General features: G+C 40.4%; 1 protein-coding gene and 1 pseudogene across 1 annotated transcript in view; both read right to left on the bottom strand.

Moving 5' to 3' along the window:
• Positions 1–10,728, bottom strand: part of foxo6b (forkhead box O6 b) — a 38,261-nt gene extending 27,533 nt beyond the window's left edge. Inside the window, exon 1 of the mRNA XM_026299516.2 lies at positions 9,403–10,728. Within this exon, the coding sequence (XP_026155301.1) occupies positions 9,403–9,900 (498 nt within the window). The 5' untranslated portion in view covers positions 9,901–10,728. The remainder of the gene's footprint in view (positions 1–9,402) is intronic.
• A 9,872-nt stretch (positions 10,729–20,600) lies between these two features.
• LOC113126249 (nuclear inhibitor of protein phosphatase 1-like) lies at positions 20,601–23,928 on the bottom strand (annotated as a pseudogene).
• Positions 23,929–24,197: the final 269 nt, after the last annotated feature.

Genomic DNA, 24,197 nt, shown 5'->3' with positions numbered 1-24,197 from the left:
TGAACCTACCAGTAGGTTTTCTATCCCATAGACCTTTATTGCTTTATCTACCAGTAGGTTCAGTAGGTTCCAGTAGGTGTAGTAGGTTCCTACTGACCTATATAAATAGGACAGACGTACACTTAAAATGCCTATTCAATAGTAAGACAACAGTCAAACCAGGTGGAAATATATAAGTACCCATAATCAACATGTTAGTATACTAAGGTTAGTGTTCAGCACAGCTGTGCAAAAAGAACTGGCAGTATTTATTCAGATAAAAGTGTCTCTTCTCTTTTTTTATAGAAAAACAACTAATTAGTATACTTTGTACATGAGTGTGTGCAACAGGCTTGGATTATTCAAGATTGTTTTGATAAAAAAATATCAGTTTGAGAAAATTAGTGAATGCAGCATGTTCTCCTACATCACTTGTATGTTTTCTGTTTGTATGTTTTCATATAAGTGGTCTGGGACAGGGCACAGTGAGTGCATACTGTACATTTTTCACCATAAAAGCTCTAACCCTGGCAGCGTTGATGCCCTCCTTACCTCACAATGATGCAAGACCACTGATTTCCTTGTCTCCATTCAAACTAAGTCAGAGGTTTGAGAGATTTAGAAATAACAGATTAAATCCACATTCTCTCATTTCTTTGTCCACTTGATTTCTCCAACAAAAGTGCTAGTTTGAGGCTCCACTGTGGAAAAAAAAATGTGCACCTATCACACCAGGATTGGTTCAGAGAGTAAGAATACTATTTCCAAACACATATGCATCTTTGACTCTTAGCAGGCTACAGATAATTGTTGCTACAGTTTCTAAAAATATAACCAACAAATAGGCTATTATAAGCAGCAAGGTGGAGACAATGTGCATTTTTATTCACATAATATGTGCCTGAGCATGACCAACAAATCTCTAAGAAGGATCTTAAGCCATACTTCATACTCAGAGGACATTGTCCGATCCTCACTGCCAGATGCATTGTAAATTTGTTCTGTATGGCTGAATTTAATTCTAGTGCCTGTTCCAATCACCAGGGGGAAATCTCTGAACAGTAACTTCACTGTGCTATACCAGGCTAAGTATGACACTGCTTTTTAAGCATCAGCAGCTTACTTGTTTTTATGTACTCTCCATGTTTCCACTTTACACCAAGGGGTTACAAAGCCATGACCTAGGTCGTCCAGCATGGTACTGAGAGCTTCCCTCTTCAGCCACATTAATCACAGAACTGCTGTCCTCCAACTGATTACCTGCCATCAATCTTGGTTTGCTGAGCCCCTCCAACAGGAGAAAGCCCTCATGAAGATATGATTAAAAATGTAAATGACTCATAATAGGAGCACATGTCTGGCTTTAGAGTCGATACTCTGTGGTAGTCAGAGTACAGTATCTACTCATTTCCAAATGTCTGTTCACCCACTTTCACAAAAATCTAGTCCTGATATCAGAAAGGAGACCTGCTGCACTGAGGTGAGAACTGGAACAGAACCAGTGGAGATCTGTCTGTGTGCGTATATGTGTGGTAGTCATTTGCAGCTGCAGACAGGAGGGGGAGTGACTTTGAGAGTGTCTGAGAGGCACATCCTGCCTGCAATTAAGGTGGAATCAGAGAGAGATCTGTGCTGCTTTGATAATGAGCCTCATCTGAATTATTAACTAGAGCTGTACCCCCCGGACGTGGACTCCCATCAGGCCCCAACAACAAGAGCAGATGCACACACACACATGCACACACGAAAACTCACACAGACACACAGAGAATCTTCAGATCCATACAAACCTCTATCAAACCCATTTCAATGTGCAGGAACTCAAAAACTAATCCTATTTGCAGTAAAACGAAGGGCAGCACATTACTTGAAGTGGTGCTTGTCGAAAGTCCATTATAAAAACACTGTGAGTGCATGATGATTTATTAAAATTGGTGCATAGTATAATAAGAACTATATGCTGAAAGTTTGGGGGTTAAATACTTTATGAACCAACTGTGTCATTAATCACATTAAAATTTAGTGCAGTTTCAGATTTATGATTACATTATAACATTTTTTCCTAAATCCAGTGGGATTATAATCAGGTTTTTACTGGTGTGGATTGATGGGTTGGGATTGTTAGAATGACTATATTTCAAAAGCAACTTCTTGACTGATGTATAACTTGTATGAAGTTTGTTTCAAAGTGTGAGATCAAAGACTTTTGTGAGTTTTATATTGTTGCTATCATGTATGTAGTTAATTAAACAACAAAAGATAAGGAATTTTCAATAAGCTTCACATAGCTTCCATGGCATATACCTATGTGCAAGCTTTTGCACAGATGTCTCTTTAAAAATTCAAATGCATTCTATACAGCTATTAGTTTCAGTCATTTTAGTTTGGTACAACAACCAATCAGTCATCTATGCTTTACATTACACATGGAGTTTATGCAAACCATGTTGCTGTGTTTTGAAAAGTCTGGATGCATGTTGCCTTCGCTCCAGGCAGCCATTATTTTCTGTTCATTTCCGTATGAAAATCAATCAGTTACATGTACTTTGTATAACAAGCAGCCATTCTGCAAACCATGGTGTTGTCTTTAGAAAGTTTGGATGCATGTCATCTTCACTGTAAGCAGTCTTTATTTTTCATGAATATCCATGTAAAAATCAATCAATCACATGTATCTCCTGTGAATAACAAGCAGCCATCCTGTAAACCATAAGAATTTGGATGAATGTTGTTGCTAAGCTTGTCTATATCCCATAATCACAACATTAAATCAAATTCCTATTTGAAAGCTGTTGGCTTGACGTAGTTTCACATTAGGCTATTACAGTGTCAGTATTTCATTCCCTGGGATGACAATGCATTACATACATGTTGCATATATTAACTAAATTGTTAAATTGTTTTCAAATCCAGTCTTTAGAAAATGTAACAGCCCTAATACTCATTCATTTTTGTCATTGCTGCAATCACAGCTTGTTGAGCTGAAATTGTCCTTCTGCATTACCTCAAAACAATGATGTAACTGTGTGATTGATCACATAAGCAAGATCCAAGGTTGCGCTTTTAGATTTTCATATCACACAGAAATAAATGGGGACTCAGGGAGGCCTGAAAATCACAAGAGCATGTTGTAAAATGGCTGCTTGCTATGTAAAGTATATGCGATTGATTCTGATATCACACAGGAACCAATGGAAACCAAAGGCTGGCTGGAAGACAGGAAAAACACATGGCAAACCCTAAATTTGGTCAGCAGCAATCTCAATGATACATGATGTGTTGCTGATGTTTGAAATGTGTGAACGTGGTCAGGTCAGAGTGTTTTTTACTGAATTCTTTATCTTCCTACTTCACAATCTCAGCACAACTATCCATGTTTCTCACTCTTTTCCTCACAGAGTTGCTGCAGTATATCACACAACTAATAGCTTTCTATATCATAAAGAAATTCATGGAAAGCACTGACTGCTCAGAGCAGCAGGCAAACTGATTTGCCCTCAACAGTTGGGTTTTTGAAATAGTTACTTGTGATGTAAAGAGAGTCGCTACCTGTAGATTTTTTATATCAACAGCCACAGTATAGTCCTTTAAGGCCTTGTTAGCAGGGTAACAACAGTCTGTGCTGACCTGTTCCTGAGTCACAGCCTGACAGGTCACAAGACTGAGTGTTTTTTGACTAGCACTCTGCTCATCATCCAAACCAGACACAAGAACATTTTGAAGCCCTGATGTCTGGAAGAAGAAACTGAGAAAATGTGTGCTGTGCCGGCATTTTACGACACACCACAAGGCATAGTTCCTAAGATCCGCCTGCCTCCCTGACTGTTGTGTGTCTGGACTCAGTTTTCTCTCTGGAATTTCCGTCTGTGGAGTGTTTCTCAACATTTTATTCCAGCTGATTTATTCCAACTGATTGAAGTGTGAGGGCTGAGGGCGAGAATATTATGTTGTATTCCAACCACTATGACTCATTTAAGCAGTGAACACCCCGCCTCCACTGCTGGTGCATCCCTTGTTTACATCCCGGCCTCTTTCCAGATTGAACATACAGTATCTGCCCGCTTTCTATTTTAAATGCATTTTGTAGCTCGGCTTTACAGACAAGGCAACTGATCCTCTTGGATCAAAATCTGTCGGTCTCCACATGGCCTCCTCTCCATTCAAGCCCTCAACGACTCTTCCTAACTGTTTTCTCTCCATTCACAGGACTGATCAGATGAGTTTTACCATAGTGTCAGATTCAACAACCCACCCCCCTTCGCCTTCCAAATTCCTCTTCCTACTCCCCGCCCCCAGTTAACCCAGTGCCAAGCCCGCCAACTCTAGAACTGCCTCTCCTTCTGCTGCGCCTTTGTGATAATAACAATAACTGTGTAGCGGTGCAGAGGGCTTTCTGTTGAGACAGCGCCAGGCTGGCTGGCACAGGCAACCCTCTAAGCCTGTTCCACCATCTCCAACCAATTCCCCTGTGTCTCGGCTGGCGCTGGAGCATCACAGGCATTAAGGCTGCTATCAATGTGCTCAGCAGCAGGGGCCACCGCCACCATTCTCACTCACTCTATCTGTTCTCGTTTTGCCTCTCTCCCTCTCCCACTCAATTCTGAATCCATTTCAAAAAAGGTTTTATTGGCAGGACAAATAATACCTTGTTCTTCAAAATGTCTCCTTACCTCTTTTTTCTCTTTGTCTCTCTCTGCCTGTGTACCTTATTCTCCATCTCTATCTCCTGGAAGTGGAATCTCAGCAGAACAAAGTGACGGCCATCAGCGTGGGCAGTAATACTTTAGGTGAAGTGCATCGTGATACATTACAAGCAAAGCAGACGCATTTTACAGGTAAAGATCCATGTTTACTCTCAGTAATCAGGGATACAGAAGAAAGTAAATCAATTTTAGGTCTATCTCACTATTCCTAAGGCTGACATTACTTTTTCAATTTGATTTTTTAGTACCCAAAAACCCATCTTTTGAGAAAGTTGTCTGAGTGAAAATGTCAAGATCTAAGCAGTTAACACAAGCTAAGATTTGGTACATTGCCTATAAATGATAAACTGGATTGGGTTTGTTATTGGAGCTTTGTCTAGGTAGACAACTAAAAACTTGGTTTCAATTCTTACATTTTTTTAATAAAATAAAATTATGAATGAAAGAAGAAAATAATCTTAAATTTTTAATTTAAAAGTTAAAAAATGTTATTTATATTATTTGACACCTTATTTCTAACGTTGGCTTATTATAAGTGTAAATGTACTATATGACTATATGAGAAAAACTGTTTTTCAAGGCCTTTAAAACACTTTCTCTTCATCCACTCCTTACTTGGGGAGTGTGATCTTTTGAACACTGTTTGTCCCTTCGTTTGAATAATGTCTTTTTGAATTACAATATGAATATAGTACGTATGTACATATACAGCCGTGTGTATCCATCTACCAAATAAAATGCCTCCTGACAACTGTTTACCAAACATAACATTAATACATTTGTCATGTGACAATGTGACAGCTATCCTTAGACCTACAACTTAGCACCTAAGCCGCTGTATTTTTTCTTCAGTTTATCTACTATCGTCCATTAGCTTACTAGACTAATGAACTGCAGTGGTTACAGACAAAATCACTCCTTGCAGTATATTGCTCTATGACATTTTATTTGCAAGTCAAAGTGTGTAAGTTATGTCTTATACAGTAACATTAAAATACTCCATAGCACATACAGTACTTTCAGGTGACAGCTTCCTATTAAAATCAGAGTTGTGAATAAATGAGTGTCGGTTTTAGGCATAATATCGGTCTCTTGCCTTCTTCCCACAAGGCACTGTACTTTACTTTCAACATACACATACATACATTACATTTGAAATAAACCTAAAACAACAAAACACCTCAAATCTGACCTGAAACTGGATACTTATTTAGGATCTGGAGGGTCTGTTTTACCAGAAATCTATGTGGGCATGCAGCTCCAGTCATTTCTTATGAGGAGTTACATAGCCTAAACAAAATCACTTCCCAGACAGAAATCTAGTTACTGTATTGGCTGCAGCCATCTCTCAGGTTTTAGATGCCTATAGAAACTCACCACATAAAAATACTGTGCAACAGTTCAAGTTAAAGACAAAAAACTCATAGGAATGAATTCTTTTCCCAATTTATAATTGATCCTCATGGGCACTGCTGCTGTATACTCATTATATCACAGTCTGATTACAAGAGTCATACACCCACACTGTGCCTTTAACATGCTGCTCTGTGAAGCCTCCAGGTAGAATCTGCGAGCTTCTGCCTGCCTGGCTGGTGCTGAATCTGTGTACAGTACAGCCTGCAGACAGGCCACAGCTCAGCACATCATTCCCACGCAGAGCCACTTGTGAAATGAGCATAACATTGGGTGTGTGTGTGTGTGTGTGAGCGCATAACCCCCCCCCCAAATCACCACCACCATGACCACCTACATAACTGAACTCATTTCACATGACCAAACACAGCCTCCCACTTCAGATGCAATAACAAACATGGCCAAAACACTTGACCACAATTACCAAACCACAGCCAGAGAAATCCATACATAGTCATCACGGTAACCTTGCTGCCAGATGCTTTAGCAACACTGTAAGTGTGTGTGTGACCACAGTTTTAGAAATCCATACACTACTTCTGGAGACAAGCAGTATGTGAACCTATGGAAGAAATCCAATCCACTACTAAAGCCTCAGTGTTGAAAACTTAAACAAGTGAGAGACACCTCAGCAGTGTATGTGTACATTGTGTGTATGTGTGTGGTATTAAGAGGCTGGAGAAGCTGCTGGCCCAGATGAAGACAAAGAGCCCAGCAGCTGAACTGAGCAGCAGCTCTCAGACAGGATTACACAACAGCTCTTAAAGACTGCTTTTAATAGCAAGACTGACTGGATCTTATTTCCCTCCCACTCCTCCAGCCATCCATCCATATACAGCCTCTACCCCCCCACCCCCCACCCCAATAAGCGCATGCACACACACACACAGACACACATCTTCCTAGCTTTTCAATCTGAGCAGAAACATACAGGGAGTATATATATTGTACAGTACACAAGTGCGTGTATTTGTGTGATTCTGTACCTCTATGCTTCAAATTTCATTAACATTACTGCCAACTGCTATTGTCTAACATGTGCGTGCATGTGTCTCTAACTCTGTCTCTCTTTTTTGTGCTTTTTTCGTTTGTTTTTTGAGGAGTGTTATTATGATTGAATCAAGTTGTTTTTGGTCTTGCCTTGAAGCCTCTCTCCACCAATCAGCTTCCTTGCCAAAGCTGGCCTATCAAAACCTCCATGCAAAGCTGGAACAGAATCAGGCATCAAGCTGGGGATTCCTGGGCAGCACAAACATGACCCTAGGAATTAAGCCCCACTTTAAATTCAATTTTAAAACCCTACCATACCATAAAGATTGGATAGAGGTTGTTGCTGGTCTGCTCCAACCTAAATTAAATTGTGATTTTATTGAGATTATTCTGTGTCTTAATACTGCTCAACTGGAGGCCGGTATAGAGTCCTATTAGGGAGAGGAAAGCGCCATACAAGTGTGAGGGCAAAAAAAGTGTGTAAGGTTGTGATAACACAAGAGGAGAAGCAGTCAGAGGATTTCACACAAATTCAATAACAAACAGTCCAATGCTGTAAAATGCCTATTAATCCCATTACAATTTGTGCTTCCCCTTCTACAGTATTCTTACTAGAATATATCACGTGGCTGTTTCAGAACAGGAAAGCAAAGTAAAACTTAAAAACCATCAGAAGAGTCTTAAAGTGGTACACCAACTAGTTTAGACATTAAGTTCAGTTTACTCATCACAAGAAGTATTGTGTAGCCATTAAAAAAAGTTTTGTAATGTTTTCTGTGGCTCTGGAGGAGGCTTTAAAGTTTGAAAAAAAAAACCCTGGTGCTGTCAGCACAGTTGTCTCCGTTTGAGCTCTAGATTTAAAACAGTGTATGTGTAGTCTATGTTAGAAACTGGAAGCATGTGGTTTAAAAATCTGAGCAGGAAAGGTTTGTTAAAGTTTTTTTGTTATTGTTGTTGCATTATGGGAAATGTAGGATCTAGCATTTCTGAATATCAACCCAGACTTGGCATGACAAATCAGGATAACTCAGCCTCTGCTGCTTTAAATTTGTCTATTTTTTCTGTGACCTCTCTCTGGTGAGTCTGCCAACTTTATACAAGCAAATACTGAGTAAACCAAAGTTAACTAAGTTTCCTGACCATTTTTAAGATCATTATTTATATTGAATGTGGATCTCCTTGTAAAGCAGCCTGATAGAGCAGTGATAGTAAATGGTTAAGGCTTGCTGTCAAATGAAACAAGAACTTCCTGTTAACTCCAGTGTTAATCAGGAATCCAGATTTTCAGATCCAATTTCTTTTTTCTTTTTCTTTCCAAAAGAGTCTTTTTCAAATGCTGTGTCCCTTTGTTTGAATTTGAAGTAGAGCCCAGGGTGGGAGGTCTTCATTAATGTGTTTAATGGGACATTTAATACCAGGAGATCATATACAGTAGAGAAGTGGCAGATATTGGAACATGCAGTACATTGATGTATTTCCTGAACTAAAACTCTAAACAGCAGAGCTGAATTCAAATATTAATCTTCCTTTAAATTTGCTGAAACGTTCAAAGAAAGTGCACATGGCAGAAAAACTTCTGAACTATCAAACTAAAGAACAACATGAGGGGACGCTACAGTGTAGGGCTTGGAAACAAAAGACCATTAATCCCCACAAATTTAAGTAGATTACAGCAACCAGATTAACCTCATATTAATTTGAATTTAAGGGCTAATCTGCGGTTACATCTGTTTGCTGTGACACCCTCATGTCATCTTGTCTTGTTGTCGTTTTAAACCCCTCGCTGTGTGCCCTGCTTTCGCACAGCCTGTGCGTAATTCAACGTGCGCGCAGTGGATAGGAGGGGGCGGGGTGGCCCCAAACGGTTCATCCCGAACACCCAACCGGCGGCATGGGTGACGCTCCAGCCGAAGAGCTGTAAATCGGACTGGAGGTACACTTTATCCCTTGTGTGGCCTGATAAAGCAGAGACATATAGGCTTCAAAACGCGTTACGAATGCGTCACTACGCGTAATAGTTGCCTGTCCAAAGGGAGAGGTGAAGAGGGGGACCTCGTTTCCGCGTGGCTTTTCCTATTTGCACCGGCTGCAACCCTTAAATAAGGTGAACCCAGTGAAACCTTATCCAGTCATGCTCACCGCCCCTTTCCACACGCTGTACTGTGGAGTGACATGGGGACACGCCACTGACATAAATTGCTGGAACCAAGGGCCAATTACGTGGTTTTCAAATATGCAGAAAACGAGTTATGTTGCAGACACAGACTGAGACTAAATATAGTGTAGCTTCTCCACTAAAACCTTTCATGTGGCCTACCTTCCATCCGGCAGAACTGTTGCTGTCGCCTTTATCCTTGAAATATGGAACAAAGCGAACCATCCAGTCATAAATTTGGGAAAGGGTGAGTCTCTTCTCCGGGGCGCTCTCGATGGCACGGGTGATAAGATCTGCATACGACAGGTTTCCCCATGCGTTCCGCCGAGAGGACTTCGCTTTGCGCAGCTGGCCGGCCACGTCGAGCGCAGCCCCGGACATACAGGCAGGAGCGGCCACGACCGGGGCCGGGGCGCCGGCTGGATGCTTGATCTCAGCTGGTGCACCGCCTTTTCTTTCGCCTCGGCATGCGGGAACGTTGTACTGCTCCACTTTGACCGAAGCCAGGGCCAGACCCCGACTCGCCTCTTCTCCCCCGGGGAAATCCTCCGGACACGGCAGCGGCCAGGTGCACGTCCGCGACCGGCTGTGGGGCTCAAATTCCGAATCAATATCAACCTGATGCGCATCCATGCCGCTGTTCTCCATCATCATCAGCATGATGATCCGGCGCTGAATAGATGTCAAAACCGGGCAAGGTCACTATAACAAAAAGCCTGTCAGTTTTGATGTCTGCCAGGGAGTGAAAATGCCCAAACTGGTCCTTTGTATAAACAAAAAAAGAATCAAATTTTATTGTTTCACACACACTGATAATCAACCAGTATGAAAAAGCCGGCAGAGGTGTGGGATATTATCATTCTCCTCAGCGCAACAATGTGGCATCACATCAGGACAGATAAAGGTGTATCCGAGGCATCAACAACAGTATCAGTCTCTTTTCCATGTTAATTGCAATACACAGGCTGTGTGGCTGCATGCAGGACCAAGTCACGGTCAAACATCCATTATGAAAACCAGACACACTTGGAGAATGTCTCTATGTTCGCTCCGGCTGCAGCAACAGTTGATCCTTCTGACAGATGAGGTCCAGTGCAGCTTGAAAGTAACGCTTAGCAAACTCCCCGAATTGACTGACTTTAGAATTGTCTCCAGGCTCGTATCACAAGCTCTTACTACTGTCTTTCTGCAGATAGGCTGGTGACCGGCTTCAGCTGAAACTCACGGCGAGCGCAATTATTCCCTTAGAAATAGAAACAGGCTCTCATGAATCATTTATATGAAGCCGTGAATTTCCAGACGAGAAAAAAGCCCCTCACGGATTTAATTTGGAGCCTCCTCTGTGCGCGCTGCAGGCGCGTTATTTGGTATAGTAGAGATTTCTACCTTTGTCTTCAGCCTTTCGTTCAGATGTCACATGGGTACCGTCTCTGCCTATTGCTCTGCCTTTATACTACAAGCCTGTGTGTCTCTGAAGGCTTCAAGCCACTTAACTGTAGCCCGGAATAAAGTGGAATAAGTGCTGCTTCCATATAATTGGACGCCGCCTGGATCAAGTCACTCCCTCTAGAACAGGTTTCCAGTGGAGGAGGGTGTTTGTATTTGTGTGTGTGTGGTGGGGGTGATATTCCCAACAATACAATTTCCAAAGGCAGTAATTTATTTAGAGCATAAGCAAAGAAATTTTTATTGCATCCTTGTAGCTTATCATCATATTTTATCCCATTTGTTTGGTAACAGTCACCACAATCTAAATATAAGCTTTATTTGAATGCTTTTATATTGCTCTTTTAACAACCTAAACAATGGGTTGCCAGTCAGATTAATAGTACTTTCTTTAAAGAAACTTTTTGCTTTTTAATATTTTAATGAAATTCTGGCTGGTTGTGTTTTTAGGCAACTCCAAAGGCAAGACCCTCCAGGTATTTGTAAATCCTTATGAAGGTTATATATGCCATTTATATTCAGTGTAGTCTAACAAAGCAGCCAACAGCTTCATATGATACAGCAATATTTTTATGCCATTTATAATGTTTATTTCTGCTTTTGTGATGTGTATATGCTGTTTCTTAGCCTTCTTCAGACTAGGAATACATTTCTGTGGTAGAATTGCTTTTGAGTGTTTAAAATTGGTCCTAAAGTTGAAAAAATAGATGTTAGTTTATAAAATACCAGCAACATGCACAGTTTTTGACAAGAAAATCAATATTGGACAACTGTGCAAAAACCCCCAGATACATTCACATACCCTTTTTTGTTTGTTCTAAATCCAGTGCCAACATTTTTAAGATTCTTGCTTTCTATCTGCACATGGCAGCTAGGTCGAAAAGACTAGAAAAATTATATAATGAGATATGAAGTTGTCCCATGCAGTATCACAAACAAAGGTATATCAATAATTAATGAATTATTTTATAAAAATACAGTCCCTTTGTTGCTCAGTGTTGACCACATGGTTCGAAGGATTCTGCAGCTGCACACATACATGTCGTGGCGGCTGCAAGGTTAGGGTCTGAGCCGTGAGCAATGTGCAGCATTGCAGGCTCTGCCCCAATGGAAGCTTAGTTATCAAAAGCGCTAATGGTTCCAAAAACAACTGTACTGCTAAAGAACAGGTTCCTCTACTGAAGCTTGTTCCACTTGAGTTTCTTAAATTGTTTCTGTGTGCTTGAAAAAGATCTTGCAAAATTGGTAGCTCTCTCCCCAGTCCACTTAATGTGGCCACACAGCGTATTTTAATTTCATTGTTGTCTCTTCTTTCTGAACTGTGCAATAAACTAAAATCAAATATGACTAATTATCCTCTGGGGTGATTCTTGTCGTCCACAAAGCACAAAATATCGCACCATCATGATTTAAGCTCACAGGGTCAAAGAATCAAACTACAGACTCCCTTCGCTGTCTTTGTCACACACCATTGCCTTTGGTGGGTCTGAGTCCATAAAGCAGGCCCCATCAATGCCCGCTGTGTGCTGTAAGCTCCTCTGGAAACCCCCAGCATTGCTAGAGGCTGCCACTCTCTGACAGCCGGTTGTCAGTGACAACCATAACCTTAAATGCACCTAAATGGAATGCTTTCATGAGGACTAAATGGGCCTATCAACATGAAGAGAGTGAGCGATCAGTGTTTGTGTGTGTGCATGCATGTGTGTGTGTGTGTGTGTGAGAGAGAGAGAGAGAGAGAGAGAGCAGAAGTAAAAGGAGATGCTGAAAATGGGAACAAACAGAGGGAAAATTCAAAACACATGGCTCTGCGGTTTCAAGAGGAGATTTTTATGCACCACAGTGAAGTTGTAAGAGGAATGTGGTGTGACTCCTATCATATGGAATGAAAACACTGAAGCTGTGCCAGCGGGGTGGATATAGGGTGTTCAGCTGTGGCTTATAGCAAAGTCCTTGTCATCACGACTAGGTGATGTACCATCTCAGCGTAAACACGAGCAACATGAGTCACACGGCTGGACATGACATGAGGCAGACAGAGAATTACATGGTTTCATCCAGGGGGGAGCGGATTTGTCAAAAAGACCAAAAAGCGTTTGTGCAAAAGAAGTGATTACAAGACGAGACTGAATATTCAGCTCTTTCAAGAAACATATTTATACAAGAGGATTTCACTTCCAGCAATTATTTGACAGATTAACAGACATACGGCAGGTCCAGGATGTATTAGCTTAGCTTAGCAGAAAAACTGGAAGCAGATGGAAGCTGCTAGCATATACAGTGTGCCAGTTAAAAATGAAATAAAATGCCCCAAAGCTCTCTTAGTTACATGAGATTCACTAGAAGAAGAAAAATACAATAGCCTGGTTGTTTCGTCTAATGTTTAAAACACAAGTCTATATTTACTGAACAAGCAACTTGTGGTCACACATATAATGACTGACTAGAATAGCCAGATAGTGTGACACTGTCATACGGTCATAAAACTGGCAGTCGGGGTGCAGGTCTGAATGAGCAAAGAAATTTTACTTTGGTTTCTTTTCACAATGGTGATGATTTTTTTGAAAATAAGCCAACAGGATCAGATGATTGACTGTAGTGTGAAAGGGGTTGCACATGGTAGTAAGTGCATAAGAGCATTATCATCCAACTTTTCAGTTCCCATCAGCTTTATGTGGGGTTTTTATCATCTTTTATTTATGGCCCTTCAACTTTGGAGTTTTGGTTCAGTCTTACCTTTCTCACAAAGTTAGCAACCTGCTACTGTCACATTGTCACAGTACCATTAGGTGGATGATGCCAAAACCTGCTATTGCTGGTACAGGTCTGTAGATTCTTAAGCAGAGACGTATTTGCTCAATTCTGTTATTTATAGTGAACCTAAATTCCAACCCTGTTCCACGGTCCCCGGGTGACAAAAAAAAAAACCAGCTAATGCTGCGTTTACCATAAAAGTGAAAGATCAAAAAGAGCTCGCATGGGTTGTTTTGTGAGGCACTGACATGACCTACTTTCTCATTTACATATGGAGACTTGTAGATGCATGAACTAAAATGTCTTGTTTTATAGTTTTGAATCTCCATTAAAAAGTGAAGCTCTGGGGTTATTTGAAGAGATTTTCTTTACTTCCAACAGTGACATTTCAGACAGACATATAAACAGTTAGTCTAAACACATACCTGATGATACTGGACCCTTAGTGTGAAATTTAAGAGAAGTGTATTTTCTGAGATGCCTCAGACTTCCTTTAATTGTACTGTAAGCAATGGAGAGTCAATTGTAAAATTACATGAAGGGTGGTAAATCAAAGAGAAGAGTTCAGTCCTGTCTGAGAAATTTATTGGTGTTTCTTTTCTCTTGGTAGTTGCCGGCATTATGTTGATCGCCCAGCCGAGGCTCTGGGTTTACCCTCCTATTTTAACCCCACATCACTATGCCAAGGCAATGTATACCTTAGACTGAATGCTAATTGCCACTTCTCCACAGGTCTTCCTCCTTCATTTTCATGCCTTATCCAGTAAGCCAGTCAGTCAACTTGCAGGATTATTGATGTGTTTACCAGCAGAGGGGGATGCCACTCCCTGCCTTGGGAAACCCTGAGGCTTTCAACTGTTGAGTAACACTGACTGCTGCCACCAATGCCTCCAGTCAGGGAAGCTGGGATGTGCTCCTCTGTGCTCATAATGAAGCAAGAAATAGATGAATGCACACCGAGTTTCTGACTCACCTGCTTCACTTCATTTAATGCTAAACCTGAGTTTCAACTATAAATGTCTTGCAAACCCCATACAAATGAAATAAGGCATTTTACATGTCCTTCAGGCTACTTGAACCAGAAGCTTTCAGCAGAATACTTTAGTTCTGTTTAGTAGTTTAGGTATAATCTTTACTGTTTTGCTCATCATTATTGGTAATAGCAACAGTGGACTCACCAAGGTGAGTTTTAAGGCCTGTCAACACAGCAGCTCGCTGGAAAAAAGTCAAAAACCACGACTGGCCAGACAAACAAGGTTCTTAGCTTTCATTTGTCAAAGAAAATCAAGATGAACACTAAAGTTACATAATAAATTACAAACTATTCATAGTAAATTTCCATCAGACCAGGTGATGTCCATGTTCAACTCTGACCACCATTGTCACTGTTGCTGCAAATGCATACAGTCGTATAATGAAGATAATGCCCAAAACAATAGAAACAGTGAAAAATAAAAAGCAAAGGACCATACTGTATACACAACACTGACAAATTATAAGGTTTATGGTGAAGGTGTTTATAATCAGTTGCCTCTTTACACACATGTCAGATATCAGTCAAACTATCAGCTTTCAGATTTCAACTTTTAATGCTTTTGGCCTCTTAGGTTTCACATACATCTGAAATTATGGTGAAATTTGGTGCCTTGCAGGTGGTATATAGTAGTTTTAACAGAACTTTTTTTTCTTTTTTTTTTTTTTTTTTTGCTAAAAACAGTTTCTTGTTGAGCTTGACGAGAGTAAGAGACTGAACAAAACAGTAAAGCTGTGGCCAGTGAAGCCAAAACACTGAGCTAAAAGACACTACACAGTCCACAGAGCTGGGTGGTGCTGAACCAGGTGATAATACCTTTCACATTACACATAGTCATTAGACATATTGTTAATACAGAAATTCTGATTAGCGTAGCTTTAAGCCTTAAGAATACATTTTAGTTACATGTGTTAATGAGCTGTGACAAAGGCTAAAACTGTTCAAACATGTTCCAGCCTTAATTTGAAAGACTACAGCAGCTCAAGTCATTCATTAGCAAATGTTCAACCAAAGAAAAAAGAAAAATGACTGAAATCACTTGCTGTAGTGCTTTTGTAAAACTGAAAACCTGAATACTGCTACATGTCCTTGGTGCCTGGCTGCGTGTCTGAGTTAGGCTATAAACTACCTTTGGGCAAGTCAATTACTGGTACTGTACTCAACTTTGTTTAAATGTTCAGCCTTAAAAAACCTCCCATCTCTTTTTCTTTCAGGCCATAATCCCTCCCCCTTCCCTCCCTTTTCTTTACAACCAACCCCAGTTACATAAGACTGTCGAAACTGTTCTTTTCCAGTTGGACTCACTGCTGTGTGCGGAAACTGTGGGAGCGGAGGGTTGGGCATCTCAGCTCGCACACTGCCGATGGCCATCCCAGGAATGCATCCTCTCTGTGGGTCTGGGCCGCAGCCAACCATGTGGCCTCCCAATGTCACTGTGGCACTGAGACAAGAAAGAGATGGAACGCTTTAGAGTTTTTTGGGTTTTTTTTTTTTTTTTTTTTCACAAAACAAAAGGCTGTGTTTCACACCAATACCAGCAGTACATATTGAAGTTGTCTAACACTACATGCGTTGATTCATTCTTCTGCTTTTTATAGGTAAAACCACAACATTCAGTTGAGCCTGCCTGCCTCACATACCTTTGATGAATACAAATACAGTTTTAGTTATATTTAAAGAATCCCCCTCAAGCAACATTCAGTGGTGAAAGGGTTCAAGCAGATGCAGTGACAGACTTCTCTCTGCTGTACCTGACATAAAGAGGTTTAGCTAACACTACCCGACACCTACTGTTAATCCTATTTCAAATTGCACCCTCAACCATGAAATCCACTCACAAGAGGAAAAATACATAGTGATGCAGTGCAGAGGTGTTATAAAGATAATCTTTCCTATGCCACTGGCTTTAAAGCAACAAAGGCAGGTACAATTAAAGCAAGAGTAGCTCTTCTGAGCAAAAACAAAAAAAGGCAAAGAGGAAGATTAGATTTTTGTAAAATTAGGTTATGCAGGAAATAAAAGAGGAATGGTATCACACTGTGTCAGCGGGCGGTGCCAGACATATGGCAGACATTGGTAGTAACCACGCTCTAAGGTTTTTTTGCCAAAACTTGATTTGACCCAGTCCTATAAAGCTTCCTGATGGTGGTTGCAGAAAGTTAATCACTTGTACTCTTCCAGGCCTTGCGGTCTGCTGACCTAGCACTGATCCCAGAAATCATGCATGGGTCTGGACAGGCGTTTTTCGGCAAAACATGGCCTTTACATGACCGTTACAACTGGGTTCACAGGGAGGAGCAACATGAACAAGTCTGGGATTCTACAAACAGGTTCTCAAACCCAAATGACAAATTACGCTGAGGTTCAAAGCTTATTCCTGACCTTAGAAAGTCCTGAAAACGGCTTTCAATGGTAAAAAGATTTTGCCCAGCTTTCACGCAGTCGTGGCTGTTTAAGTTTTTTGACTTTTTCTGTGTGCTGGATTTCTTTTACATTTTGGATGAAAAAGTAAATAAATGACCATCATAATGATGTCTTCACAATAAGAATGGGTTGGGCCTTTAAGCTCAAATTTGGAACAGAAACTCTTTGTTACATCTAGGGTGTTAAGAGGAGATCCCTATTCGCACAAGGAGTATCTAATTAAAGATGATATCAAGCTGCACTTTGGGAAAGGTAGCAGCCAGAGTTTCTGGGTCATGACTCATACACGGGATTAAAAATCAGGATCTTGGCCTCTGATGTTTGGATTTTGATCTGTATCTTGCTGGTCCTCCAACCTTCTGAAATGTAATACCGAATTATTGGCATTCCCTTTAAAAATCTTAAATGTAGGCAACTAAAACTACTTTATTTGGGAGAGGGAATGACTGTTGCCATAGTTAAATGAAACTGACTTTTTGTAAAAGACAGGATGCAAACTTTAGGTTTAGGCATTAGGTGTTACTTTCTTTGCTTTTTAGAGACAACAGTTATTTGAATGACTATAAGAAGTGACTTGTCACAATCTCAATCATTTTAAACTTGTTTTTTGCTAAGCAAATAAAGGCTGTCAGATTTCTGGCAGAGTTCTCTCAGTTGCACAAATGAGGTGCTTAGATGGATGAAAGCAGTATGTTTTGCCTTTTTAGGACAAAAAACTACACAATTTAGTGTTTTTTCCTGTTTGGTATTAGCAAACAGAAAAGAACATGAAACTATCCCTCTTAAAAAAAGTTGAACACTGACTAGAGACTACTCAACTTGTGAATAAAAGTCCCAAACTGGCCCGGTACAGATGTTTTTCATGCAGAACTGACAATAAGATTTCAAAAACTACTGAGAACAACTTGGGATCAGTGTGAACTGCGGTCAGTGAGGGAGCTGCGGGGTGACAGGAGGCAGTAAGGAAAGACAGTAGACAGTGTGGGATGTTGGCTATGACAGGGGATGGCAGGGTGGGTGTCACCAGGTACGATTCCCCCTGTCTCAGAGTATCTCAAGAGTTTCGCCTGGCTGATCAGGGGCGACAGGATCGCTGCTCCCAACCTTCAGTCAGCTGTCACACGAGGTCACAGCAGAAGACAAAGTATGCAAGTCACACACTGTACAGGCCAGACACACGCCGACTACATGAGTTGGCATTCAGTAGTGGGCACTTGTGCGGCATGTGAAGTCTGACACCACACGTTCGTTGGAGCCCTGGCACGCGTGGGCTGATAGGAAATGATGTGGTGCTGAATTTAATTTCCCTATAATTTCTATTATCTTGGCGGTCATGGGTTAACATTGGGGAGTGAAAATGAAGGAATAAAAACACAACAACTTAGATTAGAGAGAAAAAAATGAGGGAGTTCAGAGGGTCGTATATCATTAAGCAATTGAGAAAGTTAATTAGGCAGCTCTGATAATTATTGCCATGGCAACCTGAGCGCACTCATGCAGATTTGATTAACGAGGTGCCATTTATCTGTACTGGCTAGACAGCAGGGCCTGTACAGAGCTTGAGAGCCCCCTAAAGGTGGATGATATGCAGTGTATAAGTTATAGTTGCTGTATACAGCTTCTTTTAATGCATAGAAATACAGCAAAAGCAAAAAAAAAAAAAAAAAAGCAGATAATTTGGCAGCTTTAGGGAGAAATCTCAGTGAAACAAAGCTGAAATTTAATCTCATTGTCTAATCCTGCTGTAAGAGTGAAAAGTGAAGCTGAAGGTTCCCAGTGAAATAAGTTGTATTTCAGTGTCCATACAATACCACGATAGCGCAGAACTACTAAATTTACTGTAAAAAAAGGGCCTTGCATCTGTAAGAGTGAGGGAGAGACAGGGGATGTTTGTGGATACCAGTACACATGTTGCCCTCTGGTGGAAAAACATTAGAGCTTGTGTGCCTTGCTGCTGAAAGGGCGTCTGGAGCATTGCTAGGCAGCAGGCAGCACACTGTCAGGCACACAGAGATACTTCATTATGCGGTGGGTACAATTATTAATGGCTGATAAGAGAATATAGCAGTAATGTGAAAATTAAAGCAATAAAAAACATCACATTCAAAACATCAAACTGGGCCATTTCAAATACCTGTCAGCAATCAGGACTTGACTCAAAAAGAAAAAAACAGATAGGTGCTCAAAATCTTCAGAGAATATTTTCATCAATATGGAGAGAAAGTGACACAGTTAGCATGTGCTATAGACACTCTATCAAAATCAGTTTGTTTAAAAAAACACTTAATTAGCACTCTCAAGGGTTTTTTTTTTTTTTTTTTTGTATTGCCATAGATGGCACCATTGGCAGCATGCAGACAAAAGCGAATACATGAAAGTAAAGTAAGCTCAGTGGGAGATTTCTCCAGAGACCTGCTAATCCTCCTCCACATCATTTCACACACTGCCAAGTGAGAGGTATGGATTATAGTTTATTATACAAATATCAAGCATAGATGAATTCTAATAACAGTCATATCAATTATAGCCATCTCACTCTAAGTGTTTCATAAATACCTGACAATGGCACTTGCTTAGAAAGCCACATTGTGGTGTAAAAATAGAAAAAGAGAAGTTGGAGTGGGGGAAGCTTTGACTGTTTTACTGTCACAAAAAACACTTTCTTTATTGAGATCCTTTGAAGTCAGTCTTCACCCACAGTTCACAGCCTTGTCACAGTCTATTACAAATATGTCTGGTACTCCTTTCCTGGTATGTGACACCTTCTTCCTATTTTTATGAGTAAACCATCTACTGACCAACTATATTTCACACAAAGAGGGATCCATGCAGCTGATAGTGAAGAAAATCTGACAGAAAGGGACGAAAGTTTAAGACTAAAAACTGCAAAAATTACAGCTAACCTCGGGAGCTAATACAGTATGTACTACTGTAAATCTGTGAGATAAACTTTATTAATCCCTGAAGGGAAACTAATGAAATAAGTTAAAACAAAAATAAATTCCAATAATGAATTCCAATAAAGCCTCCCGTGTAGATTAAAGAAGCGATTAAAACCCAGAGAAAACTAGAAATATGCAAATGAGAAGCTAATTATCATTTTCCTTTCACAGCTTATAGTAAACTGGTACTCATTTCCTCTGTCATCATGAAGCTGTGCTGTTCATATAAAATCTACATTTAGCACCAGGTGAGAAAAAACAGAGCTGGAGGTGAAACGTAGGCCCATATTTAGTATATTACACAAATGTGGTTTTATATAACAAACCTATAACAAGCATTAAGTTCAAGTAGTTTAAGCAGTAATAAAATTTGCAACTACTTCACCCAAAATGGTTACCTGTGCGCTGGCTAATTACCATCAGCTGCAATACTAAATCAGATGTTAATATCTAAAGCACTTCTACCCCTCCATTAATAAATTATATAGCCAGTAGCTGGATTTGTGCAACATAAAATGAATATAAAATGCATCCGTAATGATTGAATCAATGTATTAAAATAGTAAAAAAGCTATTTTGTTTTGTGACAATGGTTCAGTGGTAACTGGAAAAGCTGTTCTCTGACTCTGTTTCTAACAGTGTGGATATAAAATATGGCTGACAGAAGGCCCCATTCTTTACCTAAACACCCTCTATATGAGAAGTGATGGTGTAGACTTCTTCCCAGCCCAGCTTCTTTGATATATTTCCTTTGTGTAGTTCATTCAGAGCAAGTAAGAGTAAGGTCGTGGTGCAGGTTTGTAGTTAAGGGTGACAGATGGCTCTGCTGAGGTGGGTGTCACATCCACGTCAGAGAGAAAGTTAGGGAGCAGCAGAGGGAACCCACTCAGGATGGTTGCTCCTCCCCAAGATGAATGTAGTGCTGGGTCACCCCTTGATTCCTGGTGCGAGGAGGGCCCCCATACAAACTTGCCTGGTAGGCTGTGCATCCTACGTACAGCAGCAACATCAGCAGTTACACAGGCAGGACAAATGTCACTATATAAGAACTGCAATATTAGGTTAAAAAAACAAAAATGAAGTGCCAATTAGCCATTAAGAAAGAGTGGAATTCACTGTTATTTACTAAAGTACTGAAATTTACAATTTAAAAAATGTGAACATGCCCTTTGTTAGTATCAATTATCAATAATATCCATATGTGACTCATTTTTCTACATTTTGTTCTACAAACAAGACCTCAGGGCAGCTGATTTATTTAAGAGGTGCTATAACCACAAATAGATTTTACACTTAGTGGCTTTAAATGATACAAAAGGCAACAGATACAAATTGTGCGCAAAAAATATATCTTCTGTTAATTCAGCTTTTGGTGAAAAGCTGCGTTACGCATAGAGGCTTTTCCTGCACCTTTTAAAGAAATGTTTACAACACTTTCTTCAAATTTCTTTATGGAAATTATCATTCAATGTGCAGAAGTACAGAGTTATGTCATCTTCATATATCATTATTGTTCATCATATCACCAACACAAAGAGTATGCTGATATTAACACATTTTTGAATGCATCTGATATATGGCAGCAACCCACATCACTGAACATGGAGACAATTCCAAAAAATTCTGATAAAACAAGTAACCAACAAAGGTACAACACACAGCATTTTTTCATTATGAGTTTCAAATTGCAATGTGTGAGGCAGTTTATGCAGACACCTGTAAACTAGATGCCAACTTGCCATAATTACGGTCAGAACTACATTATGAGTGGTCTTTGTAGATGTGAATTAAGGAACATAAGCGTTTTCTAACTGGTTACCTTTACTGGGACAACTGCTGTCTGAATCATGCTCTTGAAGCATTCACCAGAGGGGTCAGCATCGCCTGCAACAGGAAGTACAAGTACACTGAATTTTCAGCCCCTAGCATGCCCAGGCAGAGAACAGTTTTGAAAATTAACGTCTTTTATAGTCCTTGTGTGGAGGAGAGAAACACACTGAGTGTATATGTGTGTGTGTCTCTACCAGGATTTATGACTTCTTCGTTATCACTAAAGGATATGTGAATTTGTCGTTTGCTTGGCCAGATTGCCCTCCACATGTGCTGATGTGCTTGTTGTGAGTGGTGTTGAACTCTGTCAAGTTCAGATTGTCTCACAGACTGTGAGAAGACAAACACAATCCTGTTTGACATGTTTAAAGAAGAATATATTGGACAGAGGACCAGAAAATAATATCCATGTAGTCTGGAATCACAATTTGACTTGTGAAACAAATCACTTTATTCTTTGTCAGATTTTACTTTCTGGGGTTACCTCCTTTTTTCTAAAATAAAAACTAGAACAAGTTATAAATTATTACTGTCTCCGCAGCTGTCAATCTTCAGCTCTGTCAGATCCCAGGAAATACAGCTTTTCTTTTGCAGATGCTTCTGGAGTTTGGAGATCCTCGTATTCGTGGGTTTTTGCAAAGGAAAGGAAGGGTTCTCCTTTGAATCCAGATGTTTTTGTAACAGCCTGCTGAAAACTAGCAATGTCAAAGAAAGACTGAGCCCCTCATGTCAAGCTCTGTTTCCTCTTCAGGCAATCCCAGCAGGCATGTCAGCTTCTCAGCCTCCCCTGCCTTCAGCTCTCCTGATTCACTGCTGCCTTGAGTCTGTGGTGTTTCCCTAAGAATGTACTGTACACGTGTGTAGACGCCCTGAATGACTGGTGGAGTCAAATGGAACCTGCTGGGGCTTGTGTGGTTCCAGGAGTATTTGTCCCATAAAAGTCCCATGTGCTGAAAAAAAAAACCCCACCAGAGTCAAAGACCAGTTTTCACTTCTTCAGTCATGACTAAACTCTAAATGGACAATCTGTAACTTGGCAGAGAGAGAAAAAGATTTAAAAAGGAAAATTATAAAAGCTGAATATTATATGTAGATATGTCTCTACCTTAGAAATGTTCTCCCAATCATGTGGAAAAACCTGTAACAAGGACTAAAGGAACTAATGTGCACTAACCATAAGAAATATCTAAACTTGCATGGATCTCAGGTCTAGGAATTCTGCATGACTGATAAACCATGTTCTCTTTCATATTCAAAACTTGTATATGCCAACATAAAAGCTGATCAATTTTAACTTTCTAACCATAAAGTAAAAGGTAACAGTATCATTACTGGTAAGTTGCTGTGATTATATACCGGTACTGTATTATGAATTAAAATCCTCTCAGCCCTGTAAAACTCAAGCTATTATTCCCACTATACACTTTACTGAGAGCTTTCCAGATTACAGGCTCAAAGTTGCACTGATCAGTATTTCTGCAATAATAATAATTAAATGACTGAATAATGTGAAAATGGACACGACCAAATAGTTTGTCCATGCAACTCTTAAGTTACTTTGTTTCCAACCTTCTTCATATATCCAGCACAGCTGGATCCCTATATGAAGGCATCCAGCTGCTTAGTGTTTGACTTCCTCCACCAGCTCGTTCACTTCAAAAGATGAGAGAGACTTTCTTTGGAAAAAGCACTAATATAACGTCCCACAAATACATTTATTCTTTGAAACAGGGTTAATAACATGAGTAGGCACTGTTGTTAGAACGGAATCCAGATCAGCAATACCTGTTTCTACAGTAGTCAAGTCACTGAACCTTTGCTGATTAGACCACTGGTCAACACCATACTCTTTAAATAATCACAGTCCCCTAATCCCACTGCAGTGCTCTTTTTTTTGGAAGAACACACACACTCTGGTCATAAGACAAAGAAACATGGCACCCAGTACAACTGCTGCTGTGTGTAATGGCTTTCAGGCAATAGATGAAATAAACTAAAGGAGACTTTGAGTTCACAGATGTTACTGAGTGCATCACAGTCATTGCTGGTTTTAGTCTCTGTATGGGATTTATGGAAAAAAACTAAGTAAATAAATAAGAGGCCTTTTCCCCTAATACCGTAATCACGGATTTCTGAAGCAGGCACTGTCCCTGTTCTGATGCTCTTGTGTTTCAAACACATGGACCAGACGTGGCCATCGAATAGGCTGGGGGTCTGGCACCATGTAGTTCCTAGAGCAGCACCTCCTTTTGTATTCTTCATAGTCCCCTTTGGCTCTAGGAAGCACCCAGGACATGTCCTGCCCTGGGGGAGATGAAGCTACACACTGGTCATGGATGAGGTCAGTCCAGTCACAGCAGAAGTTCAGGCGCAGCTGATAATTGATCCAACCTACCCTACCTTATCTCCTTCCACCACATCCAGATAAAGTCCTGAGGGAGGTTTCCCTGCTCTCATAACAAAAAGGTTCTCTCTTGTAATCTCCATATTCATTCAGTGTCTGTCTCACACACACACATCTGATGTTCTAG

This window comes from Mastacembelus armatus, chromosome 11, assembly GCF_900324485.2.
Source record: "Mastacembelus armatus chromosome 11, fMasArm1.2, whole genome shotgun sequence".
In the NCBI taxonomy this organism is placed as follows: Eukaryota; Metazoa; Chordata; class Actinopteri; order Synbranchiformes; family Mastacembelidae; genus Mastacembelus; species Mastacembelus armatus.
This window is presented reverse-complemented; position numbering and strand designations above follow the sequence as displayed.